At 37.4% G+C, this 22,859-nt stretch overlaps 1 protein-coding gene across 1 annotated transcript in view; it reads right to left on the bottom strand.

Moving 5' to 3' along the window:
- STK3 (serine/threonine kinase 3) overlaps positions 1–22,859 on the bottom strand; it is a 291,291-nt gene that overhangs the window by 61,178 nt on the left and 207,254 nt on the right. The window contains 1 exon segment of the mRNA XM_047088960.1: positions 11,156–11,331. Coding sequence (XP_046944916.1) covers positions 11,156–11,331 — 176 coding nt within the window.

Below are 22,859 nucleotides of genomic sequence, written 5' to 3'. Positions count from 1 at the left end.
GAAATAGGTGATGGGGGTTAAGGAGTGCTTCTGTGTTGTATGGAAGTGCTGAATCACTATACTGTACACCTGAAATTAGTATTACACTGTATGTTAACTAATGGGAATTTACATAAAAACTTTTAAAAAACGACAACAAAAAGTTAACCTGGTAGCATATCTAAACAGCTGCTGTTAAATGCTGACTGCTAGACTGCTAAGGGTTGCACAATGACTTAATTTCCTTAACTCAGTTGTTTAAAGAATATTTTTCTAGGGGCGCCTGGGTGGCGCAGTCGGTTAAGCGTCCGACTTCAGCCAGGTCACGATCTCGCGGTCCGGGAGTTCGAGCCCCGCATCAGGCTCTGGGCTGATGGCTCAGAGCCTGGAGCCTGTTTCCGATTCTGTGTCTCCCTCTCTCTCTGCCCCTCCCCCGTTCATGCTCTGTCTCTCTCTGTCCCAAAAATAAAATAAACATTGAAGAATATTTTTCTATAAGGTATACCTATAATACTATCATAAAGGAAAATGGCAAAATAGAATTTGCTTTCAGATACTAGCTGTAATTAATTTCTGCAATTCAAGGTGGGGACTTAACTGCATCTTGTTTCTATTGTACTTTATATAGATACACTAAGGGAAAGCTTTCAGTGTTCAGAGTCAGGGCAAGAATCATTAAATGTTTCAGATCAAAAGTAAGGCAATTCCAGGAATTTTGTACCATTACTGAAGTTCTAATGAATTAAAGACAGTACATTTCTTTTCATCAAAGTATACAATCACTAAAATGACTAGCTTTTTAAGGTCTTTCTTCCATTAGCAACAATAATTCACAACTGACTATTCATTTGACTAGTTACTAAAAGAGCATGGTTGATTATTAGCTTTTTATATATTTATAAATTTGTAACTCTATCATATAACTTCACTGCATTCTCAGATTAATATAGAAAGTTAAAAACTGACTACTGAAGGCCTGTAGAATTACAACTGGATATTCTAAGCCAGGTTACTGAGCCTTCTGTAAGATACTTTACTAATTAACACCAGCTTTAATTACACCTTATACTGCATATGAAGCTAAACATACACTACTACTTAATTCATACAGAAAAATCAGTTCCTTTATTAAGAACCATGAAAAATACACCTTCGAAATAAATTAATGAAATTAAGATATTTGTTTTCTACAATTCTTTTATCTGTTACTATATACTACTTTGATACCCTCTTTCATTTATCTCCTTAAGATCTGTCTATATTTATGGGAAGAAGATTTTTCCACTACTGATAGACAAAATTATGAACCCAAACTAGTTTGGTTTTGAAACAAGACAACTACATTTTGAGTTTACAAAGAAAAGGTTATTTACTGGAAAGCCTTCCAATACGATGAATCCAACCTAATGAAACTATTTTATTGAGTGAGAAGTTCTGTGGGACAAAGTTGCCAACCTAATGTCAGGTTGGGAGAGAATGTGGAGTCACTATTAGGTTGACCAGGCCAACAAATCTAACAGTCCCAAAAAGAACAATATACTTCTCACTGTAAAAGATGTATATCGGGGAGTATGATGGAAGCTTCTTATGTAAAGGGTTTTGACACTAAACTACCATGTATATCCTGAAAATCTGAATTAAGTATGAAAGTACAAAAATAATTTCAGATTTAAAGAAATTTCATTTATGACAGTTAAAGTAAAACACAACTCTTATTACCAACACAACCTGACATATGTATTACTAGTAACCTCAGTTGATCCTAACAACTTATTTTGAAATCTAATGGATTATTTAAGAAGTAAGCACCGTGGGGCATCAGTCTTATATTAAAAGGTGATAAATTATATTGTCCACTCTTTGATCGTAAATGCCACAATTGGTTCCTAACATCTCTTTTGATGTAATTATCCCAATAGTCCCCACTGCTTATTAGCCAAACATTCAAAATGAGGTTATGAACAGAAAGCCCACACAGTCAAAATAACTTCCTCAGACATCAACATCAGCCATAACATACGCTTGGAGTATAATACCTTTGTTTTAAAATGTAAAGTAGCCAATTTTTCATCACAATCTTCTAAATAAATGACATTTTAAAAAGAACAAGTTACTATGAGGAAAGTTTATGCTTGTTAGAACTCTTCTTGGTAAGCCATTTTTCTTTTTGCCATGTGCTTTAAACATCTTAATAAATTCCACCATGATGACAAGAAACCACACAGTGCACCTGTGCTCTCTATCTTAATGAATCCAATAAGTACAGGCCTGCTCACTTTAATTTGTAAAGGAAACGATGATACAGTCAGTTTTAACTTAAGGTATTAATTATCCAAATAAGCAGAATTAGCTTAATGTTCCAGTAGACCTTGCCCAGATACAACCACTAAGTAACATTTTCTGAAATTACAGCAGTTTTAAAAACAGCAAGTTTGGGGGAATAAGGAAGCAGAATGCTCCATCCAAATGGATTAAATTATACTGAGGAACCGATGTAGCAGTTCAGAGACACTCAAGTTTTTGTTGACTTTAACTACTACAGAATCAATTAAATGCAGTTTAAATGCCCAGTGGGTAATTAACCGTCGCTGTTTTATGCCTACCTGTATATAAACACATTATCTTTCAAAAAGGCCACTCTCCTTTCAAAACAAAGGTTATAACTGTCTTAAACGCCTCAGCATACCGATGGTCAAAATCTTATAGAAACTCCACACGGACCCAGACAATCACATGATATAACTGTGCACATGCCACACGCCATCTGTTGGATATGACTGCCAGCGCAGATTTCGTGAGCTGGCAAAGGACTGAAATAGTCAAGAATTCTGCAAGTATTTCAAAGTGCAGGCTTCTCATTAATTTTAATTTCCTGTTGGCTCTACAAGGAAGGAGTGCGTAGCGAAAGCACAATGTGCCACATACACTCAAGTTCATGCCACATGTACACCTGTAATCATAAACTCTTATTCAGGGCTATCCACTAAAAACACTTGAGATTCTGTGTTTATTTCTTCTTTACCCCAGAAGAAATAAATCTGCCATATCTACATTATCTTTTCATACTTTGTTAATACTTTTGCAAACATCTGGAAATACTTGACAATAATCACTTAATTAATGCAAAGCTAATCGATGACAATATGCTTAAATACTTCACTCGACTGAAGTGGTTTCCTCGGTCCACACAACTAGGGAATGATGAGAACAAGAAGCGCTTTGACAAAGGAGTACACTACAAGGGAAACTCTTAGCCAACATCTCTTTAAAAAGATGAAGCAGATGATACCGTACTGCTACTCTGCTAAAAACTGGTAGATGCTGCTGGCTTTGGTTTGCCCCTCCGGGCTCTCCACAGGGCCTGTGTCACGGATGGCTTTCCAAAGGGCTGGCATTGCTACAAGCGTCTGCATGGGCTCTTGTATTCCACCACTGTCTCCACAACATTACCCTCCAGAACTGCTGGCCGCCGTAGGACAGCGAAAAGATCCTGAGAAAGAAATATTTCTCCAGAACGAGGGACGATTCCTAAGCTGCACACGGTGGCTCCAGGAGCACTTTCTCTGGGCTTGCTGCTTGCTGTGTTTTGTGGCAGTGAGGTGTCAGTTTGCTCATCTGTTTGTTTCCCTAGAACCATACAGACTTGCCAATCCAGGAATCAGAAGTAGATGGCAAAACCACTTAGGAAAGTCTGAGGCAAATTTGCACTTGGAGGGGAGGACTTTATATTTCCTCTGCTACCATTATTGAAACTTTTTTCTCCAGTGCTGCTCTGGAGGAGTCTTGTGCCCATTAGCTCAAAAGGCAATGCAAATTGAATAAATATTTTAAAATCATAGCAATCAAGAAAGGTTAACTTACATTTCAGTTTGAGTCAAAGACAAAAACATGGCTGATTTACCTAATCCCTCTCATACTAGTAATTATTGTCAATCCAATTTTTTTTTTTATTTTTTAAAGATTGGAACCAATATAGTAGGTTAACAGATGGCTTTTAAAGTTTTTGTTCTTGTTCCAAAATCTTTACGTTACCCAAAATATATCTATTTAAGTATAATACTGTAATTTCTGCAAAACATGATCTACAAGCTCTCTATTTAACGCTAAACAATCTGGATGCTAGGGCTGTTTGGAAATAATGCTAACAAAAACTGAAACATTAGTCTAGTGCTATAATAAACAGATTTGCCTTTTATATTTGTTTTTAAGAATCTTCATAGGCACACCCTAAACAGAACATGTTTTGTGGAGTTAAAATAACCGGTTCAATTAGCCCAAATATATTTTATGTTATCTTTATTTTACCCCCAAATTGGTGAAATCATAAATTAATACTCCTCTCATCTCATTACAACCAGGAACATTAGCATAAAACAACAGTTCACAGAAAATCCAAAAGACAAACGCTAAAAGAAAACACATAAATTATGTTGCATACAGGCTTTTGGGTAAAGAACGCTTCCTACTCTGCACATCTGTCTAGCAAGTGCCTCTCTGAATGTTTTGTCCTTTAGGAATCTGCTCTGAATACTACAAAAGACAAGTCTTTCACTCTTCTTGAAACCTATTTTCCTCAATGCAAAAGGATAAGCCTTCTATGCGTTGGAAATATGGTCAAAACAACTTTGGCTTGTTTTAAGGAACTTCTACATAATAGACGTAGGAATCACGTAAAAATCCAGTTCTTTTGGAAGGCAGCCTTAAGACACGTCACAAAGAGAGAAGATAAACACATAAACCTTAGCATACTTTATATTTTGATGAGTCACTTTTTTTTTTTAACATTCTATGTATCTAATGTATGACGGGATGAATAAGACCAGATTTCCCTTATCATTACCAGCTGGTGTTTTATGTGGAAATCTGTCTTTGCTTTTAGTCCATTTCCTTACTTTGTAAGCAAAGTATCCCATCAAACCCCTTCCACTCTGTCGCACCCATACTGCCTCTTTTCCTACTCCTTTAGCCTCTCTCGCACTCTCCTTTTTTTTTTTTTTTTACCATACTCACCAGACTCTTGGCAATTCTTTATTCATCCCCTGCTAATCCTTCCTTTATCCATCTCTTCTTTATTCTCATTTACATTCCCTTCAGTGGCTATTACAACATTTTCCACTTTCCTCAAAGTGATGAGAGGGTTGAGCAGTAGTTCCAGCTGACAGGTGTGTAAATGTTGGGGTAGAAAGAACTCTGGTAACTCTGTACCACCGCCCCCCCCATACCTTTTTAAGGCTACATGACTTGTATACATCAAAAAAGAAATTATTCTGAAAAAACTGGATCCAGTCATGACCTCTTTTTTTTTTTTTTTAAATTTTTTTTTTTTCAACGTTTATTTATTTTTGGGACAGAGAGAGACAGAGCATGAACGGGGGAGGGACAGAGAGAGAGGGAGACACAGAATCGGAAACAGGCTCCAGGCTGAAGTCGGACGCTTAACCGACTGCGCCACCCAGGCGCCCCAGTCATGACCTCTTAAAGCCTCTCTCTTAACTGTGAGGACATTTTCCCTTCCTTTTTTTTTTTTTTTAATTACTTTCACTTTCTACTACCTAAGGTTCGTCACCTTAACCAAAATTATATTCCTTTAAGTTTATTTATTTATTTAGAGAGAGAGAGAGAGAGAGAGAAAGGGAGGGGGAGGGAGAGAGAGAGGGAGGGAGAGAGGAAGGGAGGGAGGGAGAGAGAGAGGGAGGGAGAGAGAGAGAGAGGGAGGGAGGGAGAGGGGCAGAGAGGGGGGGGGGGAGAGAGAATCCCAAGCAGGCTCCACGCTGTCAATATAGAGCCCAATGTGGGGCTCGATCCCACAAACTGTGAGATCATGACCTGAGCTGAAACCAAGAGTCGGACGCTCCACCCCCAAAATTGTATTCTTTAATCTAGTAAGTCAGCTATTTCAGTGTTTTTAATCTTTTCTAATGTCTCCTATACTTACTTCTGTTTTTGTTGCTTCTTTTCTACTTTATTACTATATTATTTCAAGCCCGTTTCACATAACTGATATCCCTTACCTCTAGTCTTTTCCTTTCAATCAACACTGCATACTACCATTGAGATTAATATTCTAGGGGCGCCTGGGTGGCTCAGTCGGTTAAGATTCTTGATTTCAGCTCAGGTCATGATCTCACAGTTTGTGAGCTCTAGCCCTGCATCGGGCTTTGCACTGACAGTGTGGAGCCTGCTTGGGATTCTGTCCCCTGCCTGCGCTCGCACTCTCTCTCTCTCTCTCTCTCTCTCTCTCTCTCTCTCAAAAAAAAAAAAAAAAAAAGATTAATATTCTAAAACACTTTCATCATGTCATTCTCCAACTTAAAAACCTTCAATGGTTTTCTACTGTCCAGGAAATAAGAATTCAGACTTTGCAATCTCTCATTCAAGTCTTCGACCATCTGAGCCAGACCTGCCTTTCCACTATCATATTGTTCCAAATGAACTTGAAAGTCTCTACTTCATTTTAATCCAATACACCTTGTGGTTTCCTACCTCTAAGCTTTTTACTACACACATCATCCTGTGGTGCCTGCCTTCCCTCCTTCTGTTATTCATCTTTCAACGCTAAGATAAAGTCCCCCTCCACTGTATAATTTCACAAACTACTCCAGCCTTTGCTCAGTCCCTGCTTATGCAAAACCACATGACGTTTGCATTATTGCTCTAGCTTAGAATTTAATTAATTTATATCTTGTCTTAATTTTATAAACTTATTTCTCTATAGAGCTGAGCACAATACAAGCAGAGAGTAGAGCATTTGTTAAATTAGTTTAATGGTTTATAATAAATTTTGTAATTTCCAGATAGAAGGACTCCAAAATATATGATAGGCTGACAATTTTACCAGAGGTTTGGAGGAGCCGGCCACTGGAAATTCAATGCTTTAATTTACAAAACTAGAAGGAGCCTAAAAGGGACAGTGGAAAGCTACATGTCAAAAGTTGTGTGTGAAAATTTAAAAAGCAGGGTACTGTAACGACCCTTACCAAAATCACAAATGACCTCCAATTTCCTAAATTCAAGATTCTAATTTTAGTTGAATTTTAATTATGACAATTTCTAGTGGAACATTTGCAAAGATGATCACAACAAATCCTTTCATTCTGCAGAGCTCTCTGCAATGGGACTCTGCTCTTTTCCCCATCATGAGGTAAAATCGATTTCTAAATCCCTTGAATCTGGACTGGCCTTGTGACATATTTTAACTTAACAGAATATGGTAGAAATGACACTGTGAGAATTCTCCCCTCCTCTTATGTATTTATTTTTATTGTGGTAAAAAATACAGAATGTCAAATTTAGCCTTTTGATCATTTTTTTTTTAATTTTTGTTTTCAACGTTTTTTATTTATTTTTGGGACAGAGAGAGACAGAGCATGAACGGGGGAGGAGCAGAGAGAGAGGGAGACACAGAATCGGAAACAGGCTCCAGGCTCTGAGCCATCAGCCCAGAGCCTGACGCGGGGCTCGAACTCACGGACCGCGAGATCATGACCTGGCTGAAGTCGGACGCTTAACCGACTGCGCCACCCAGGCGCCCCTTGATCATTTTTAAGTGTACAGTTCAGTGTATGAGATACATTCACACCGTTATGCAAACATCACCATCATCCAACCCCAGAACTTTTTTCATCTTGCAAAACTGAAACTCTGTGCCCATTAAACAACAACTCTCTCCTTTCCCCTCTCCCCACAGCCCCTGGCAGCCACCATTCAACTTTCTCCCTCTGTAAATCTGACCACTCTGGGTGCCTCATATAAGTGAAATCACACAGTATTTGTTCTTCCGTGATTGACTATTTCACTTAGCATGATATCTTCAAAGTTTATTCATGTTATAGCGAGGTTACAGCATGTGTCAGAATTTCCTTCCTTTGTAGGCTGAAAAATATTTTGTATGTATATACCACATTTTGTTTATCTATTCATCTATCAATGGACACTTGGCTCGCTTCCACCTTTTGCCTATCATGAATAATGTCACTTGTATATCTTCTTTGGAAAAATATTTATATGAGTCCCTCACTCATTTTTTAACTGGGTTGTTTGGTTTTTTTGCTGTTGAGTTGTAGTTCTTTATATAACCTAGATGTTAACCCCTTATCAGATATGTGATTTGCAAATGTTTTCTCCCATTCCATGGGGTGCCTTTTCACTCTATTGACAGTGTCCTTAGATGCACAAAAAAATTGATTTTAATGTACCCTAATTTATCTATTTTTTGTTGTTCCCTGTGTTTTTGGTGTCATATCCAAGAAATCATTGCCAAATCCAATGTTAGGAAGATTCTCTTATGTTTTCTTCTAAGAGTTTTATACTTTTAGTTCTTATGTTTAGATCTTTCATTCATTTTGAGTTAATTTTTGTACATAGTGTAGAGTAAGGGCCCAACCTCATTCTTTTGCACATGGCTGTCCAATTTCCCCAGTATCATTTGTTGACAAGACTGTTCTTTCCCCATTGAATGGTCTCAGTATCCCTGCCAAAAATCACCTGATTATATATGGGACGGTTTATTTCTGGCGTCTTTATTCTACTCAACTGGTCTATATGTCTGTCTTGTTTTGATTACTAAAGCTTTGTATGAGTTCTGAAATCGGTTAAGATGAGATCTCCAACTTCATTTCTCTTTTTCAAGACTGTTTTGACTATTCGAGTCCTTTCAAATTCCATATGAATTTTAGGATGGATTTTTGTATTTCTGCAACAAAAATGTCATTGGGATTTTGAAAGAGATCACATTGAATCTATAGATTGCTTTGGCCCATACTGACATCTTAACAATATTAAATCTTATAACCCATGAACAAGAAATATCTTTCTTTATATTGGTATCTTTAATTTCTTTCAGCAACGCTTTATAGTTTTCAGTGTATAAGTCTTTCACCTCCTTTGTTAAGATTATTCCTAAGGATTCATTCTTTTCGATGCTATTATAAATGGACACTGTGCAGATTCTAGGCGTAGGTCTGAAGAGGCCTTACAACTTCTCTGTCACCCTCTTGGTAGGCTGCTACAACCACATAAAAATGCCAGGCTTGCCTGATAGCATCATACGACCTAGGCTACTGTGGGCACCACTGCCACACACACGAGTGAGGTAATTTTAGGGGTGCCTGGGTGGCTTAGTCAGTTAAGTGTCCAACTCAGCTCAGGTCATGATCTCACAGTTCATGAGTTTCAGTCCGGCATCAGGCTCTCTGCTGTCAGCACAGAGCCTGCTTTGGATCCTCTGTCCCCTTTTCTTTCTGCCACTCCCCTGCTTGCCCTCTCTCTCTCTCTCGCCCTCTCTCAATAATTAACTTTTTTTTTTTAAGAGTGAGGTAATTTTAGAGAGATCATTCAGATCCCGTCAAGCTGCCAGATGATTACAGCCACTTGACAGACCCCAGGTAAGACCAGGAGAAGAACCACTCCACCGAACCTAGTCAAAATGCTTACCCACAAAATTGTGAACAAATAAAATAGTTGTTATTTTAAGCCATTAAGTTGGGGGGGGGTAGCAAAGACTAACTGAAACAGAAATAGAATTAAATCATTTTATTTGCTATTTCTTAACCATGATAATTTATTCATTACTTTGTAGCTCATTTCAAACTGTTTCTCAGAGGCTATTAAGATTTATTCCAACTGAGACAAGACAAAGTTCTTTGATGCTAAATACTCTACATAATTCATCATGTTCATGAATGATTTAAAGCTTGAATGTCAGCATTCTAAATAATTTATGATTTTTTAAAAAGTAGACAGCTTAAAATGAAATCTTCCCAGAACTACTACAGAAATATAGATTTTATTTTTGAATATCTAACTTCAAAATTGAAAAGACAAAAATAAGTAGATATTACAATTAATGTTTTCAGGCAAACTTGCGCCCTTGCTTAAATTTGCTAGCTATCTGTACTAACTATATTGGGAATAGATTTTGAAACTTTAGTATCTGATTATTTCAAAACACAATCACAATATTTAGGAGAAAAGTACTAAACATTAAAAATACTTATAATCCCAAAGCATTTAGAGGCATGTTGACTAAGCAAAATGGCTATTATTTAAAAACATTAAAGATATACATATACCTAAAATTCTATTTACTTATAAATAAATGCATTTATTTCTATTTATAGCTGTAACTATAACTATAGGATTATAGTTATTTTATGTGGAAAAAAATCTTACAGAACAAATGCAAAACTAACATATTATTTAAAACATGCTAAAGCAAAAATTTACTCCATAAAAATTTCTACTCCATTAAAGAACTCATTTTGAGAATTTACTTCAAGATGTGGAAATAGTTGTTTTAGAATTGTTCACCTATATTATACGCAGTCTTTAAAATAAATGAATAACAAGGAGCAGGGCAGAAGAAATAAAGAGAAAATATAACAAAGAAGCAATGAGGCACAGTTTTATACTGAAATTTATATGCTAACTAGATATACAACAGGACTATTATTTCTGACAAACCAAGTGGAATTAACACTTACCAAGTAGAAACTAATTCAATTAAGTATCAAAGTTGAGGCAAATTTCTCAAAGTCTATGTCATAAATACCTTTGTACCATTTACTTTGGAAAGTAAATTTACTGTCAGAAATACCTGGTATTTGCACTATTAAAAAATGTTTTTAAGTTTATTTATTTTGAGAGAGAGAGCACACACAAGCAGGGGTTAGGACGGGGTGGGGGGAGGGAGGGAGAGAGGGGGAGAGAGAGAGAGAGAGAGAGAGAGAGAGAGAGAGAGAGAATATCATAAGCAGATCCCGTGCTGTCAGCACGTAGTCTGACACAGGGCTCGATCCAATGAACTGTGAGACCATGACCTGAGCTGAAATCAAGAGTCAGACGCTTAACCAACTGAGGCACCCAGGCGTCCCTAAAAACATTTTTTGACATAGTTGTTATTTTAGGTTTAAAGAGTCCTAAAAATTTCTCTAAATTTGGTCTCTGATTTATTTAGCTATAAGCAATTATTTACATTTCTCTGCAAATACCTGTCTACAAGCAAACTATAATTTTACCACTCTCTTATCTACATATATAGCTATACACTGAATATTAATACACTCATTGTCTAAATTTTATACACACACACACACACACACACACAAACTGTGCTTCTCAATGTGATGATAAAATGAAGAAGGATAAAACATAAATGGAAGAATTAAAATGTACTTACAAAGTCAAAGTCTCCATCCTGAGGAACTTTCCAGTTGTCAGGAAAAACATTTTTGGACATAGGAAAGGGTTCATGCATGTTCTGATTACAGTTTTCATGACTTTTATTCTTGAAGTCCTGTTTATCAAAGTAGTCCATAAAAGATGGTCTTTGTACTTGTGGTGAAGTTGCGTTTCCTTAGGTAAACAAAGAACACAGAAACGGCATAAGTTCTTACATTTAAAGAAGTGTGGTTTTTATCGAAGTATGATTTCTTTATTGAGCAAATAATAAATTCGCACTGGTCAGATTCAAGGCCAACATCGTCAATTTAATGAAGAACAAAGTAAAATGAAACAATGAAAAAACAAAAATATCCAGGCCACATAAAAATTTGACTAATGATTAGGCAAAGACCCACAATATTCTTAGATTGTAGAAAACATTTGAGAATTTTGGCAAGAATCTTTATTATAGTTTTACTAAAAATCGTTTCAAGTATATTTAAGTCTGTCAAATGAAGTAAAATTTTAAAACACACTTATTTTTAAACATCTAAGCCTCCATTGTTATTGTCATTGCACACCACAAGCTAAAGAAGTTATAAGGACTTACCCAGGTTTCTCTTATGTCTTTGTTTCCTTACAGTCTTTCTAGCTGATTCCACCTCATCCTGGACTCCCATGGTTTCGCCTATCATATTTATATGTGACTCCTGTCACTTCACCAGCCTAGATCTTGCTTCTGAGTTCTATTTCTAAAACTTTGCCATATTTAAGTCAGAAAACCAATTTTTTATTTCTAAAGCTCACTTCTAAGTTCTATATCTTGACTTTCCTACTGCTTACTTTTGGACTACTCCATCTGAGGTGACTCAGAGTTACCTCAAACTTACCAGTTCTAAAACTAAAGCTAACTTCTAAAGTTTAATGTCCTTAAGGTTCATCCATGTATTAGCATGTGTCAGAATTCCCTTCCTTTTTAAGTTAAATAATATTCCATTGTATGTATAACTCACATTTTGTTTACCCATTCATCTGTCAATAAACACTTTTGACTATTTTCAATAATGTTGCAATGAACATGGATGTACAAATATTTCGAGGCCCTGCCGACTATATGTTTTTAAGTCTTTTTAAGCTAACCAAGTTTTTCTCTATACATCTGCAGATCTTTATTTACAAGTAATTTTATTTTTTAATAGCTACATAGAGGCCTTTTTCATTTTCTTACAGGTGCTTTAATGGTTGTACCTAATCCCTGATCAAGTGAGTCATTATGATACAATGTAAGCAAACATGAATAATTATTAGTAAAAGTAATGTTTATTTTTTATTTTCAGTCTATGAATTATGTCTTTTATATGTGTTTCTGAGTTTATCTTTTCGTTAAACTATAAGTTCCCTAATGCAGGAACCCAAATAATTTCACAAATAAGAGAACTATGATCATCAATGAGTGTTTTTGATTATCCACCCAGATGTTCAACATCAATGGCATGAGGAAGAGCTAATGAGATGGTATGTGGCATTTCAACATCATTACTTTTGAATTAGTAAGAGGCTGCTAGTATTTCAGTACTAGCAACTGTGAATTGGCAATAATAAATTTGAGAAATTATTGTGACTACTACAGTTTTTAGAATGATCTGTCCCAGTGAAGTCAGAAGGAATCTGATATTCAGAATATGCATGTATTAGTGGAAAAATAGGGGAAAAAACTGTTTATCTAAAGACTCATCATCTAATTAGAACTGCTCAGACTTTAGAAGGCTTGAAAATAAGGGTGAGAAGACATCTGGGACCCAAATGGTACCCCCTGAAAAGTTACTAGACATTCCATCAAAATTAGGATAGTATAAAATATCAATATTCACAGTCAACCTTCAGAACTTACAACACTCTCATATCCCACATACAAAATCCATGAAAAAAGAACTCCTCAGGGACAATGTATCAAGATAACAGCCAAAGCTGTCTTTAGATTCCCTGTCAGAACAGACTTTACTGGTATGTTAAAAATGAACAAAATATAGGAGGAAAAGTACAATATCTCAATAATCAATAAACGTAATATAAAGATTTTATTATCAATTTTCTTCCCTAAATAAATTATCAATTTATTATCAATTTTCTTCCCTAAAATCTCCTATTGTTAAAAAAAGAAATTGTTTAATCTGATGAGGTTAAATTACTGACATTTGGATGGGACATACATTCCAATAACATTTTCAATAGATTTTAAGAACTCCTGATTCACCTCTGGGCCTCATTATTTTTTTTCCTTTTTTTTTCTTTTTCTATTATTATTATTATTATTATTATTATTATTATTTAATTTACACCCAAGGTTAGTTAGCATACAGTGCAACAATGATTTCAGGAGTAGATTCCTTAATGTCTCTTATCCATTTAGCCCATCTCCCCTCCCACAACCCTCCAGTAACCCTCTGTTTGTTCTCCATATTTAAGAGTCTCTTATATTTTTTCCCCTCCCTGTTTTTATATTATTTTTGCTTCCCTTCCCTTACATTCATCTGTTTTGTCTCTTAAAGTCCTCATAGGAGTGAAGTCATACGATATTTGTCTTTCTCTAATTTCGCTTAGCATAATACCCTCTAGTTCCATCACGTAGTTGCAAATGGCAAAACTTCATTCTTTTTGACTGCTGAGTAATACTCCATTGCATATATATACACCACATCTTTTTTATTCATTCATCCATCTATGGACATTTGGACTCTTCCCATAATTTGGCTATTGTCGATAGTGTTGCTATAAACATTGGGGTGCATGTGCCCCTCTGAAACAGCATACCTGTATCCCTTGGATAAATACCTAGTAGTTCTGGGCCTCATTATTACAAGACATCTTTATCTCCAGAATTAAAATTTGGCTCCTATGGAAACCTTTTATTACAAAATAAATCCAGGAATTTAACCTCAATTTTTCTCTACCTCTTCCTTTTTTATGAGAATAAATAATAAAATATTACAAGTGTTGCTCGATGAATTTTCTATAAAATGAGTAAGTCAAATGATGGAGGGGAGAAAGATAATCCCTCAAATGAAAACTTTCTCTGCTTGATATTCTTTTCTTGTTTAAGAGTAATTTTGTAATAGGATTAGTTATTTGTAAGTTCTTATTTTAACCAGCTAGTCTTAAGATGGGTTACACACATAGAGATCTCAAAAATTTGGCACTTGGTACGAGAAAGGGTTATCAATATTTATATAGTAAAATCAGAATCAAAAGAGTAACAGTGGCTTCGTTGGCAACTCATTCCTGGAAAAGTAAGACACCATGGAGATCACAATTACTAACTGCATTTGACAAACACAGATTTTCACTGCAGCACATTTCTAAACAGCACTCTTTTAAAAATGAATTTTGTATATTAGGTGCTTTGGAAAAATAAAACAAAACAAAAACATATTATGACATCATTAATCCACTGAAGCCAACAGCACTCCCTGACCAATGCCCCTCTCGCTTCCCACACCAGGCCAGGCTCACATTGCTCTTAGCAGTTGTCCCTCTAGTCAATACTGGCTTCACCACAGAGACTCTAGTTAGTCTTCCTTGTCTGCTTCTCAGTTAGGAGACATGAAATTCTTCATCCTAGAATCTTCACCAATGTCCTGGTATTGTACTGAAACTGTCAGGGTTTTGTGATATACTAGTGACTCTTAATACAGACCTTTGTGTCTCAGTAAATACAAGATTAATATTTTCTTATTGGAAACTAATATTTATAGAGCAGTTATTCTAATATGGCCTACATTTTAACAGCAGCAACGTGCACAGGAAAGGAGAGGAGAAAAAATCTTAAAAGTTGCTTTTCTGGGGTGCCTGGGTGGCTCAGTTGGTTAAAGAGTCCACCTCTTGATCTCAGGTCATGATCTCACAGTTGGGAGACTGAGCTTGGCATAGGGCTCCAAGCAGGGAGCGTGCACTCGCTCACTCTCTCTCAAAAAAAAAAAAAAAAAAAAAAAAAAAAAAAAAAAAAAAAAAGATGGAAGATTGCAATAAAAGAATAATTTTTAAAAAGTTGCTTTTCCAATACAGAGAATAATAAAGTAGAGGAAAACTTTTAATCTTTTATAACAACCTTCACAAGAAAAAGTAATTTGGGCTGGGGAGGTACTTCCTTTAGAGATGTAGAGAGTAAGGAAGAAGGATAAAGCCAAGCAGTATTCTTGTCTGCCATGAGTCAGAAGAGTAAAAGCAGAAATAAGTAGTGGCAATAGAAAGGGAAGAGACAGACCAATCCCTGGAGCTGACTAAAAGAAAAAAGAAAATGACTAAGGAATTTCTTTCTGGGAATCTATGTTTATATCCCAACAATCCTGTGCTGGTCCTAACCCTATCTTAATCAGGAGCTCCTATCCCAAGTCACATGTGCTAGCAATAGTGTTCCAGTGTCTTAAAGTGAAAATTTTGCCTACCCTAATATCAATAGATCCTCCTTTCCTTGAGGTGCCAAGGTGTCTCTCTTGTGGAGAGGAATGGCCATGTAACACAATTCTGGCCAACGACACAAAAGATGAGGGCTTCTAGGAAAGTTCAATTTTCTTGGTGTAGGTAATACCCCCAGTTTCTTCTTGCTCTTTCTTCCGCCTGGAATGCAGACTTGATGGCTGAAGATCTAGCAGTTATTCCGTAAGCAGGAGGACAAGAGAAGGTATCTTTGATACCTCAAAGATAGTGTCACAGAAAGGATCACTAAGGACCGCATGAAATCAGTCTACCAATGCAGGATGCTCTGCTTCTCGATCTCTCGTTAAATGAGAAAAGAAATTAATCCTACTTTGTTAAAACCACTATTATTTGGGTTTTCTGGTACACAGAGCCAAATTCAGTCCCCAACTGATACATTCCTGTTCCCAAGTGGAGCATGTAGGAAGAGGTAAGAGCAGCAATCTTCAGTTTTACTGTAGGAATACCCCAATTTGAAACTTGAAATCTGCTATTATTCATAGTGGTTTAATTTTCATTGCATTTTAGATACACCATCATATTAAGTGTCTTTTACAGGCTGGCCTAAATACCTATGGTAAAATGCCTGTTGGGCTCCACACTCAGAATCTGGAAAAATAACCCATTCCTAAATTAGAAAGAAACATTCTCACAGAGAGTTAACAAAAGTCTAAAAATCAACTTAAATAAAAGACGGAAGTCTATTCCATTAGATTTTTCTTTTCAGATAACTTTATAACAAGATCTGCTGACACATAATTTTTAATTCAAATTATGTGCTTGCAGTTCCAAATATTTTCCATTGTTTAACTGAAAACATTTAACTTTAAACGTATTAACACTTAGAATATATCTTGGTTATACATAAAGAACATGCTAAAAACAACTTTTTAAAATTTCTAAGGACAAAAATAGGTCAGGATTGTTTTAAAAGTTATGAAGGGGGGCAGCTGTAATTGCCTAGGAACGTGTAACCACACAACGTCAAACACATGCCCAGGGCGTGCAGTGGGGCCTCCAAGGAGATGCATGCTCACAGAAATATGGGACAGAGAGGGTGATGTTTCTGACCTACAATTAATTTTTGAAAAGAGGAAAAAAGAAATAGTAGGCCCTTCAACAGAAGAGTGAGGTGGAAAAATCTCACGGTGGTAAGCTCTGTCTTATGTGATTGCAGTTGCTATGGCAAATACTTTTTTTAAACACAGAAAGAACAATCACATTAAACTGACATCAATTTCTCCAGTTGCAGCTGAATTCTGACCCTAGCTTATATAAAAATATTTTTATTTTATTAATAAATTTAATGTTCCAAATTACCGTGTCCTCAGTTTTGGCCCCAATTCCTTCAACTACCTGCTGTGGAACTAAGAATTCTTTAGCAATAAAGACTAAAATAATCACCACTCAATCCCTTTGTGCATTTGAAAGTTTAAAGAAAAAAAAAATTGTTTTGCTTCTCCTTCACACATTCCCCAGAACATGTACAAGGAAACTAAACTGTGTGAATACAATACCTTTAGCAAATATGCCAGTCATTAACTTTCTTAATTTGCACATGTCTTCTAAGCAGGTGAAATGTCTTCATGGGAATTTAAATATATAAAGGAATTTCAAAAATACTTTAACAAAATGTAATTTGTTTAATTTTTAATTTCTTAACATGATGATGACAAAGACACTTAAGTGTAGGGAATGAAATAACAATTAATCACAACTTTAGCCTAAGATATTTTCACATCAAAGGAATTTATGAATATTACCTAATTTGATCTTCTAAAAATATTTTAAGATGTGGGTGTTCCACCTGATTAATGATCTTGGAAATCTGTTCTTTAATTTGCTGCCAGGAATACAGTGAATATACATAAAAGCCAGGATGTTAGTACAGAAGCTACTGACATCAGCTTTTTCTTAACTTCATCGGACTATTTTAAAACAAAGGAGGATACAGACAACATGGAGAAGATCCAGAGGCTATTCATAAAAAAGATTAAAAGCTTAGAAAATAATACCTGCACAAAGGTTAAAGGGACTGAAATTGTTCAGCCAGAAAAAGTCTGAGGACACCATTTAATAAGCATCCAAGTATACAAGAAGGGTTCTTCCCCAGAAAATAGTGACCAGCTGTTTTCCATCTCCAATGAGGGCAGAATAAAGGAAAACAGACAAATTGAAGCCCAAGGATTTTAGTTAAATAAAAGGGATGATTTCCTGTCTGAGTAATGAGCATTGTAATGGCCACTGTGTGTCTATGGAAATCTTCCTTCAGAGGCCTTTACAAGAAAGACAGATTTTCATTTGTGCAAGGAAGACTCCTATTTCACAGGCTTGTCTGTGCTTTTGCTAGTAAAAGAGGTATCCTATGACCAAAATACCTACACTAACAGACCCAAGCTGGGTCACACATCATTGAACATTCCACGGACCAAGAGCACACAGAAGAGCAGACCATATTCAGTACCGCCAGGTAACTCAAAACCACTGTAGCCACACATTTGCTGGGCATTTTGTATTTCTGTGAAGAGAAATCAAGGGCTGCTAACTGCCCATATCATTACGGGTATGTGCACCCAGCTGCAGGCGGGAGCGGTAGTTTACTGTTGTCACTTTTATTGCTATGTCATGGGCAAGATCAATCTTACCAATTAAAGATGCATACAAAAGTTTTTCATGAAAGAATGGTAAGATCTCTGATCTCCCCTCCCCTGGTTAATTGTTTCTTGGCATCTCAAATTCCATCCTTAGTGATTTACTCTTTTGGTTCAAAGCTCTGGAATTTTGGAGGAAAAGACTCATGAACATAAAACATTATTAACCATTTTATACCTACATGTCTGATGCTTTCCTAAAACAGGTTTTGGGAGAAAGTGAGAAGGAATTGAACTGAACCAGAGCTGCTAGAGAAGATGTTATTTAGCAAAGAAGGGGCCAGGGAGGCTGTTGCTCCGAGCAAATGGTCTCTCATTTACAATTTTGTTCAAGGACATCAGATGAATGAGGGAGCAGGAACACACAGGGGTCAGTGTCCCCTTCTTGGTATCTCTCCTAAACCCTTTTAAAATCAATCTAGGATCTATTTCTAGGATACACTCCTAAAAATCTAAAGCAGAACCTAATTGGCTTTCTCTTAGTAATTAAGTGAAATTACATAAATGTGCTGTCCAAAATGAAACAATAAAACTGTGAAATATTTTTAAAATCACTATGTATTATAAATATATGAAAAGAAAATATTTATAAAATACATACTCAATTATAATAACTTAACCCAACATTTCATCATTGACAAACAGGTTATGAAGGTTAATATAAATAATATAAAAGATAAACACGAAAATGGGTAATTTCTCCACCCATTCTTAATACAACATGGCCTCCACTAACTTTACCATCTGGGTCACTCACTCTCTACTGAATATGCTCCACTGTGTCTCCACCCCTCCTATATACTCCAGATAAGTTCTAGGCATTGAGAGCAGAGTGAAGCTGCTTATTTCCTTGCTCTAAAATGTGGTTATTAGTCCTAGCTGCACCTCAGAAGTACCTGTACAGTTTTACTGTTTTGATTTTTTTGATTTATTTTTTAAATTGAGATGCCCAGGCCCTACTCTGGCCTGCAGAACCAGCATCTCTGAGGGGCTCCTACTATGATATACACTTCTGAGGTTAGCTACATGGACCCAGGAGCAGGGTTTATCTTGTAAATCAAGCCCACTGCTCCAGTGTGTGGAGATCTCTTAAGATCCTAATCGCGTCTTAGAATGTTATTTATATTTTGCTCCACTTCACGTCATTTGCAATTCCAACAGACTTTCACTGTACAGCTTCATCCAAGTTTCCGTAAAAAATGTTAAGCTCAGCCAGCGCTGAGGCCTATGCCCTATAGCATACAATGAGAAATCTTCTCCTTGACAGTTTAAGACTGAACACTACGGCTGACTGAAATTTAGCAACCACTGCCACTGCCTCTGGTAAGCCTTCTTATTGTACAGGTGGGAAAGCTAAACGCTGCATTTCCTAGAACTCCCTGCACCTTATCCTGGATAAGTGCACTTTTTCATGATTGGAAAAGAAGGGAGGCAGAAGCCATGAGCCTCTGACAAGCACAGTACTCAAGAGGTAAGGGTTTCTTAGAGCAGCATGCCAGCGTCCAGTCAACAGCCTCACAGGTTGCAGTGGCCCTGGTAGCATTCTAATCCCTGAAGGGCAACAGGGCTTGAGCTCAGTCTGTATCACTGAACTCCAGAGGCCAATGGCAGCCTCTGGATTCACTGCCTTCCTGACTGCAGCAGCCATATATTCCATGCAGGGCCACTCCTGTGAGGTAGAGGCATTCCTGGAGGCCTAGTCTACACAGCCCTCTTTTCCAACGTTTCCACCGATTTTGTTAATAGTCACATCTCTGACTTAAATCTCTTTATGTTTAAAATGCCCAGAGCAGTTTCTGTTTCCTCCAATAAACGCTAACTGATACAAGCCCATGTAGCTGTAACCATTCAACCCTCATAACAGTTCATACTACATAGTGGCTACCAGGATAGCATCAGAAACCTTGTCAAATACTTTTCCAAAATCCTAAAACACAATATCCAAACCCACAATTTCCTCTGACCTATATAAGCTTAGCCATGCTGTCAAAAAAAGGAAATTCTATTATTTTGGTATAATTCGTTCCCAGAGAACTATGCAAAGTTGTACTAATCTCAGTCTCCTTTCCTAAAGCATTTATAGATATTCTACACTCCTGCCCGAAAGGGATGTCAAGCTCACCAGCCCCTGAGTAGTGATGTTGATCTGGGGGCCAAACCAGGGTCTGTATATTGGTTCCACTGCTTACTTGCTGTAAGACCTTGGACAAGTCACTTCACATCCCCAAGTCTCAGTTTCCTCAGGGGCAAATGGTAGTAATGATGCTACTCTACAGGGTCCTTGTGAGGGGTCAGTAAGATCATGTATGCAAAGTCCTGAGCACAACGATGGCCTATGCCAGACCCTCCACTAATGACAGCTATAATTTGAGAAATCCACCCTTTTCTCTCTTTTCTGAAAATAAAAAATTACAATAAAATTTAAATTTACTCTTTCATGTCTCTTGTGACGCTTTCATGCATTTTTCATTTTTCTCAAAAAGACATCAAATTTCACGAACAGTGGAACACAGTTCTCTCACTTGAAAGTTATCTCAACGCACATTATCGATCATACCTCTACTTGCAGATCCTCAGATCAGCTGAGCGATCCCTTCCCATCTCCTCATCTTGCCATTCAAATTGTTCATATTTATGTTTGTGCCACCCTGTTCATTTTGGGGGTCATTATTCCCCATAGCACCCCCTCTGGCTATCTTACTGAATAACTAGAAATGGAGCGAGGTCTTAGAGGAAGGAGGGGAGGGTGGGAGCAAGAGTTTGCCCTGGGAAGGAAAAGGACTGGCTCACTGCTCACTGGCTCAACATGTGCAGTCCCGGGAAGCCCAGGCCTCCCTCACCGTGCAGGAAGCAGGGCTCCAGTTTCCCAAGCTGCTGGGAGGCCAAACTGACAGAGGATCAGATGGAGATTATTTCTTATTGGTGACCTACTCTGCTACGTGCTTGATATATCTACCTAAGTTAATCTGCACTCACACACAAACACATATCCACAAAAGACCAGAAAAACAAATATACATCACTGAAGCTCAGAAAAGATGAACCCAGTTAAACGAGGTCTGACTTTAAGTCCCATGGTCTTCTCAGTACACCACATCGTTTGGTCAGAAAAGATTTGATGAATTTCTACTATTGTGCTGGATACTGCCTTAAGCACTGGGAATACAGTGGAGTAAACAGATTAATCACACAGAAACAAGCAATTACAATACGGTGTGACAGATGCTATTCCGAGGTACAGCATGAAGTGAGCTGGCAGCCTACGGGAGGGGCACCATCCCCCAGCTGGGTCAGTGAGGGAAGCAGCCCCTTGACTGAGCCTGAGAGGATGAATATGAAGTAGCCAAGGAATCAGCAGTCCAAACAGAGGGGCTGTGCAGTGCAAAAGCCCAAAGGTATGAAAGAGCATTCTAAAAGCTGAGGAGCTGGAAGAAGGCTGGACAGGGAATAATGAGCCACGAAACAGAAAGGTGAGCAGACACCAGAGTGTCTACTGCCCTTTAATCCGTGTTGGGCTTTAAGTGAGAGCAATGGGGAGTTGCTGGAGAGCCATAAGCAGAAGAGAGAGATGCTGGATCTGGGGGGGGGCTAAGGATGGAGGCAGGGGATCAATTAGGAAGCCTTTCATGTGAGAGACTATGAGGATCTACACTAGGGAAATGCTAGCAGAGATGGTGGGAAGAGGGCAGAGAGATTCAGGAGGCAGAACTCGAGATGATGTTAATTCAGGGAGGGGTGAGAAAGAGAGAGAAGTTAAGGACGACTCTAAATTTTCTATCTTATTCCAAAGTCTATGCTTAAAAACATCCGTATAGTCCTTCTATATTCTCAAATGATAATGTTTAATTTTTCTTTTCTATGAAGCAGAAAGCAAGGTCACCTATTGAAACTGAGAGGAGAGGTGGCAGGAAGAGACTTAGTGAAGGTCTAAAATAGCCACTTTGCAGGAGAAAGAGCTGAGGCAGAGAAACACAGGCTCCAGGAAAGTTCTGAAGGCCCTGAACTGGTGATCCATCTACATAGATCTGAGATTGCTTCCATCAGCACTCAGCAGCCATGGTGAAGATGCCCAGAATACGGACAAAGACACTGATCCACAGTCACATTTTGTCAGGAGGGGCAGAAGAGAAAGAGAATAGGGCAAAAAAAGTTAAGGATATGAATAAGCAAGTAGCTAAAGCTATAAAACATAATCTCTAAACTGACTGGAAAATGTGGCTCTTCCTCAGATACCTACAGAGACAGTTTCCTCTCTGGGAAATCAGAGCTACCAATCCAGCCCCAGCTCTGTGAGACCAGAAAGTTCCACCACAGAAACTGAGCTGTATAGATCTAAGCTGAACATGGTAAAAGACCCCAGTCTTTCTCTTTCCTGAAACAATCACTCTCCCAGAATCACTCCCAAAGATATAATCTCTAGTATCTCGTAAATTTGATGACAATGGATTCTTGACCTGGTCCTAATCTACTACTTCAGGATGGAAAGTCCCAAATGTTTATTCCCTTAATGACAACCAACCTGCTTTGCACCTACTGTCAAACATTCATAAGTCCAACTGGATAAAGTACAATATACGAAGAAGGAGAGACCCAGGG

The sequence above is a fragment of the Lynx rufus genome, unplaced genomic scaffold, assembly GCF_022079265.1.
Source record: "Lynx rufus isolate CCGP_SWC_20201006 ecotype Redwood Valley unplaced genomic scaffold, mLynRuf1.p SCAF_26, whole genome shotgun sequence".
Taxonomy (NCBI): Eukaryota; Metazoa; Chordata; class Mammalia; order Carnivora; family Felidae; genus Lynx; species Lynx rufus.
This window is presented reverse-complemented; position numbering and strand designations above follow the sequence as displayed.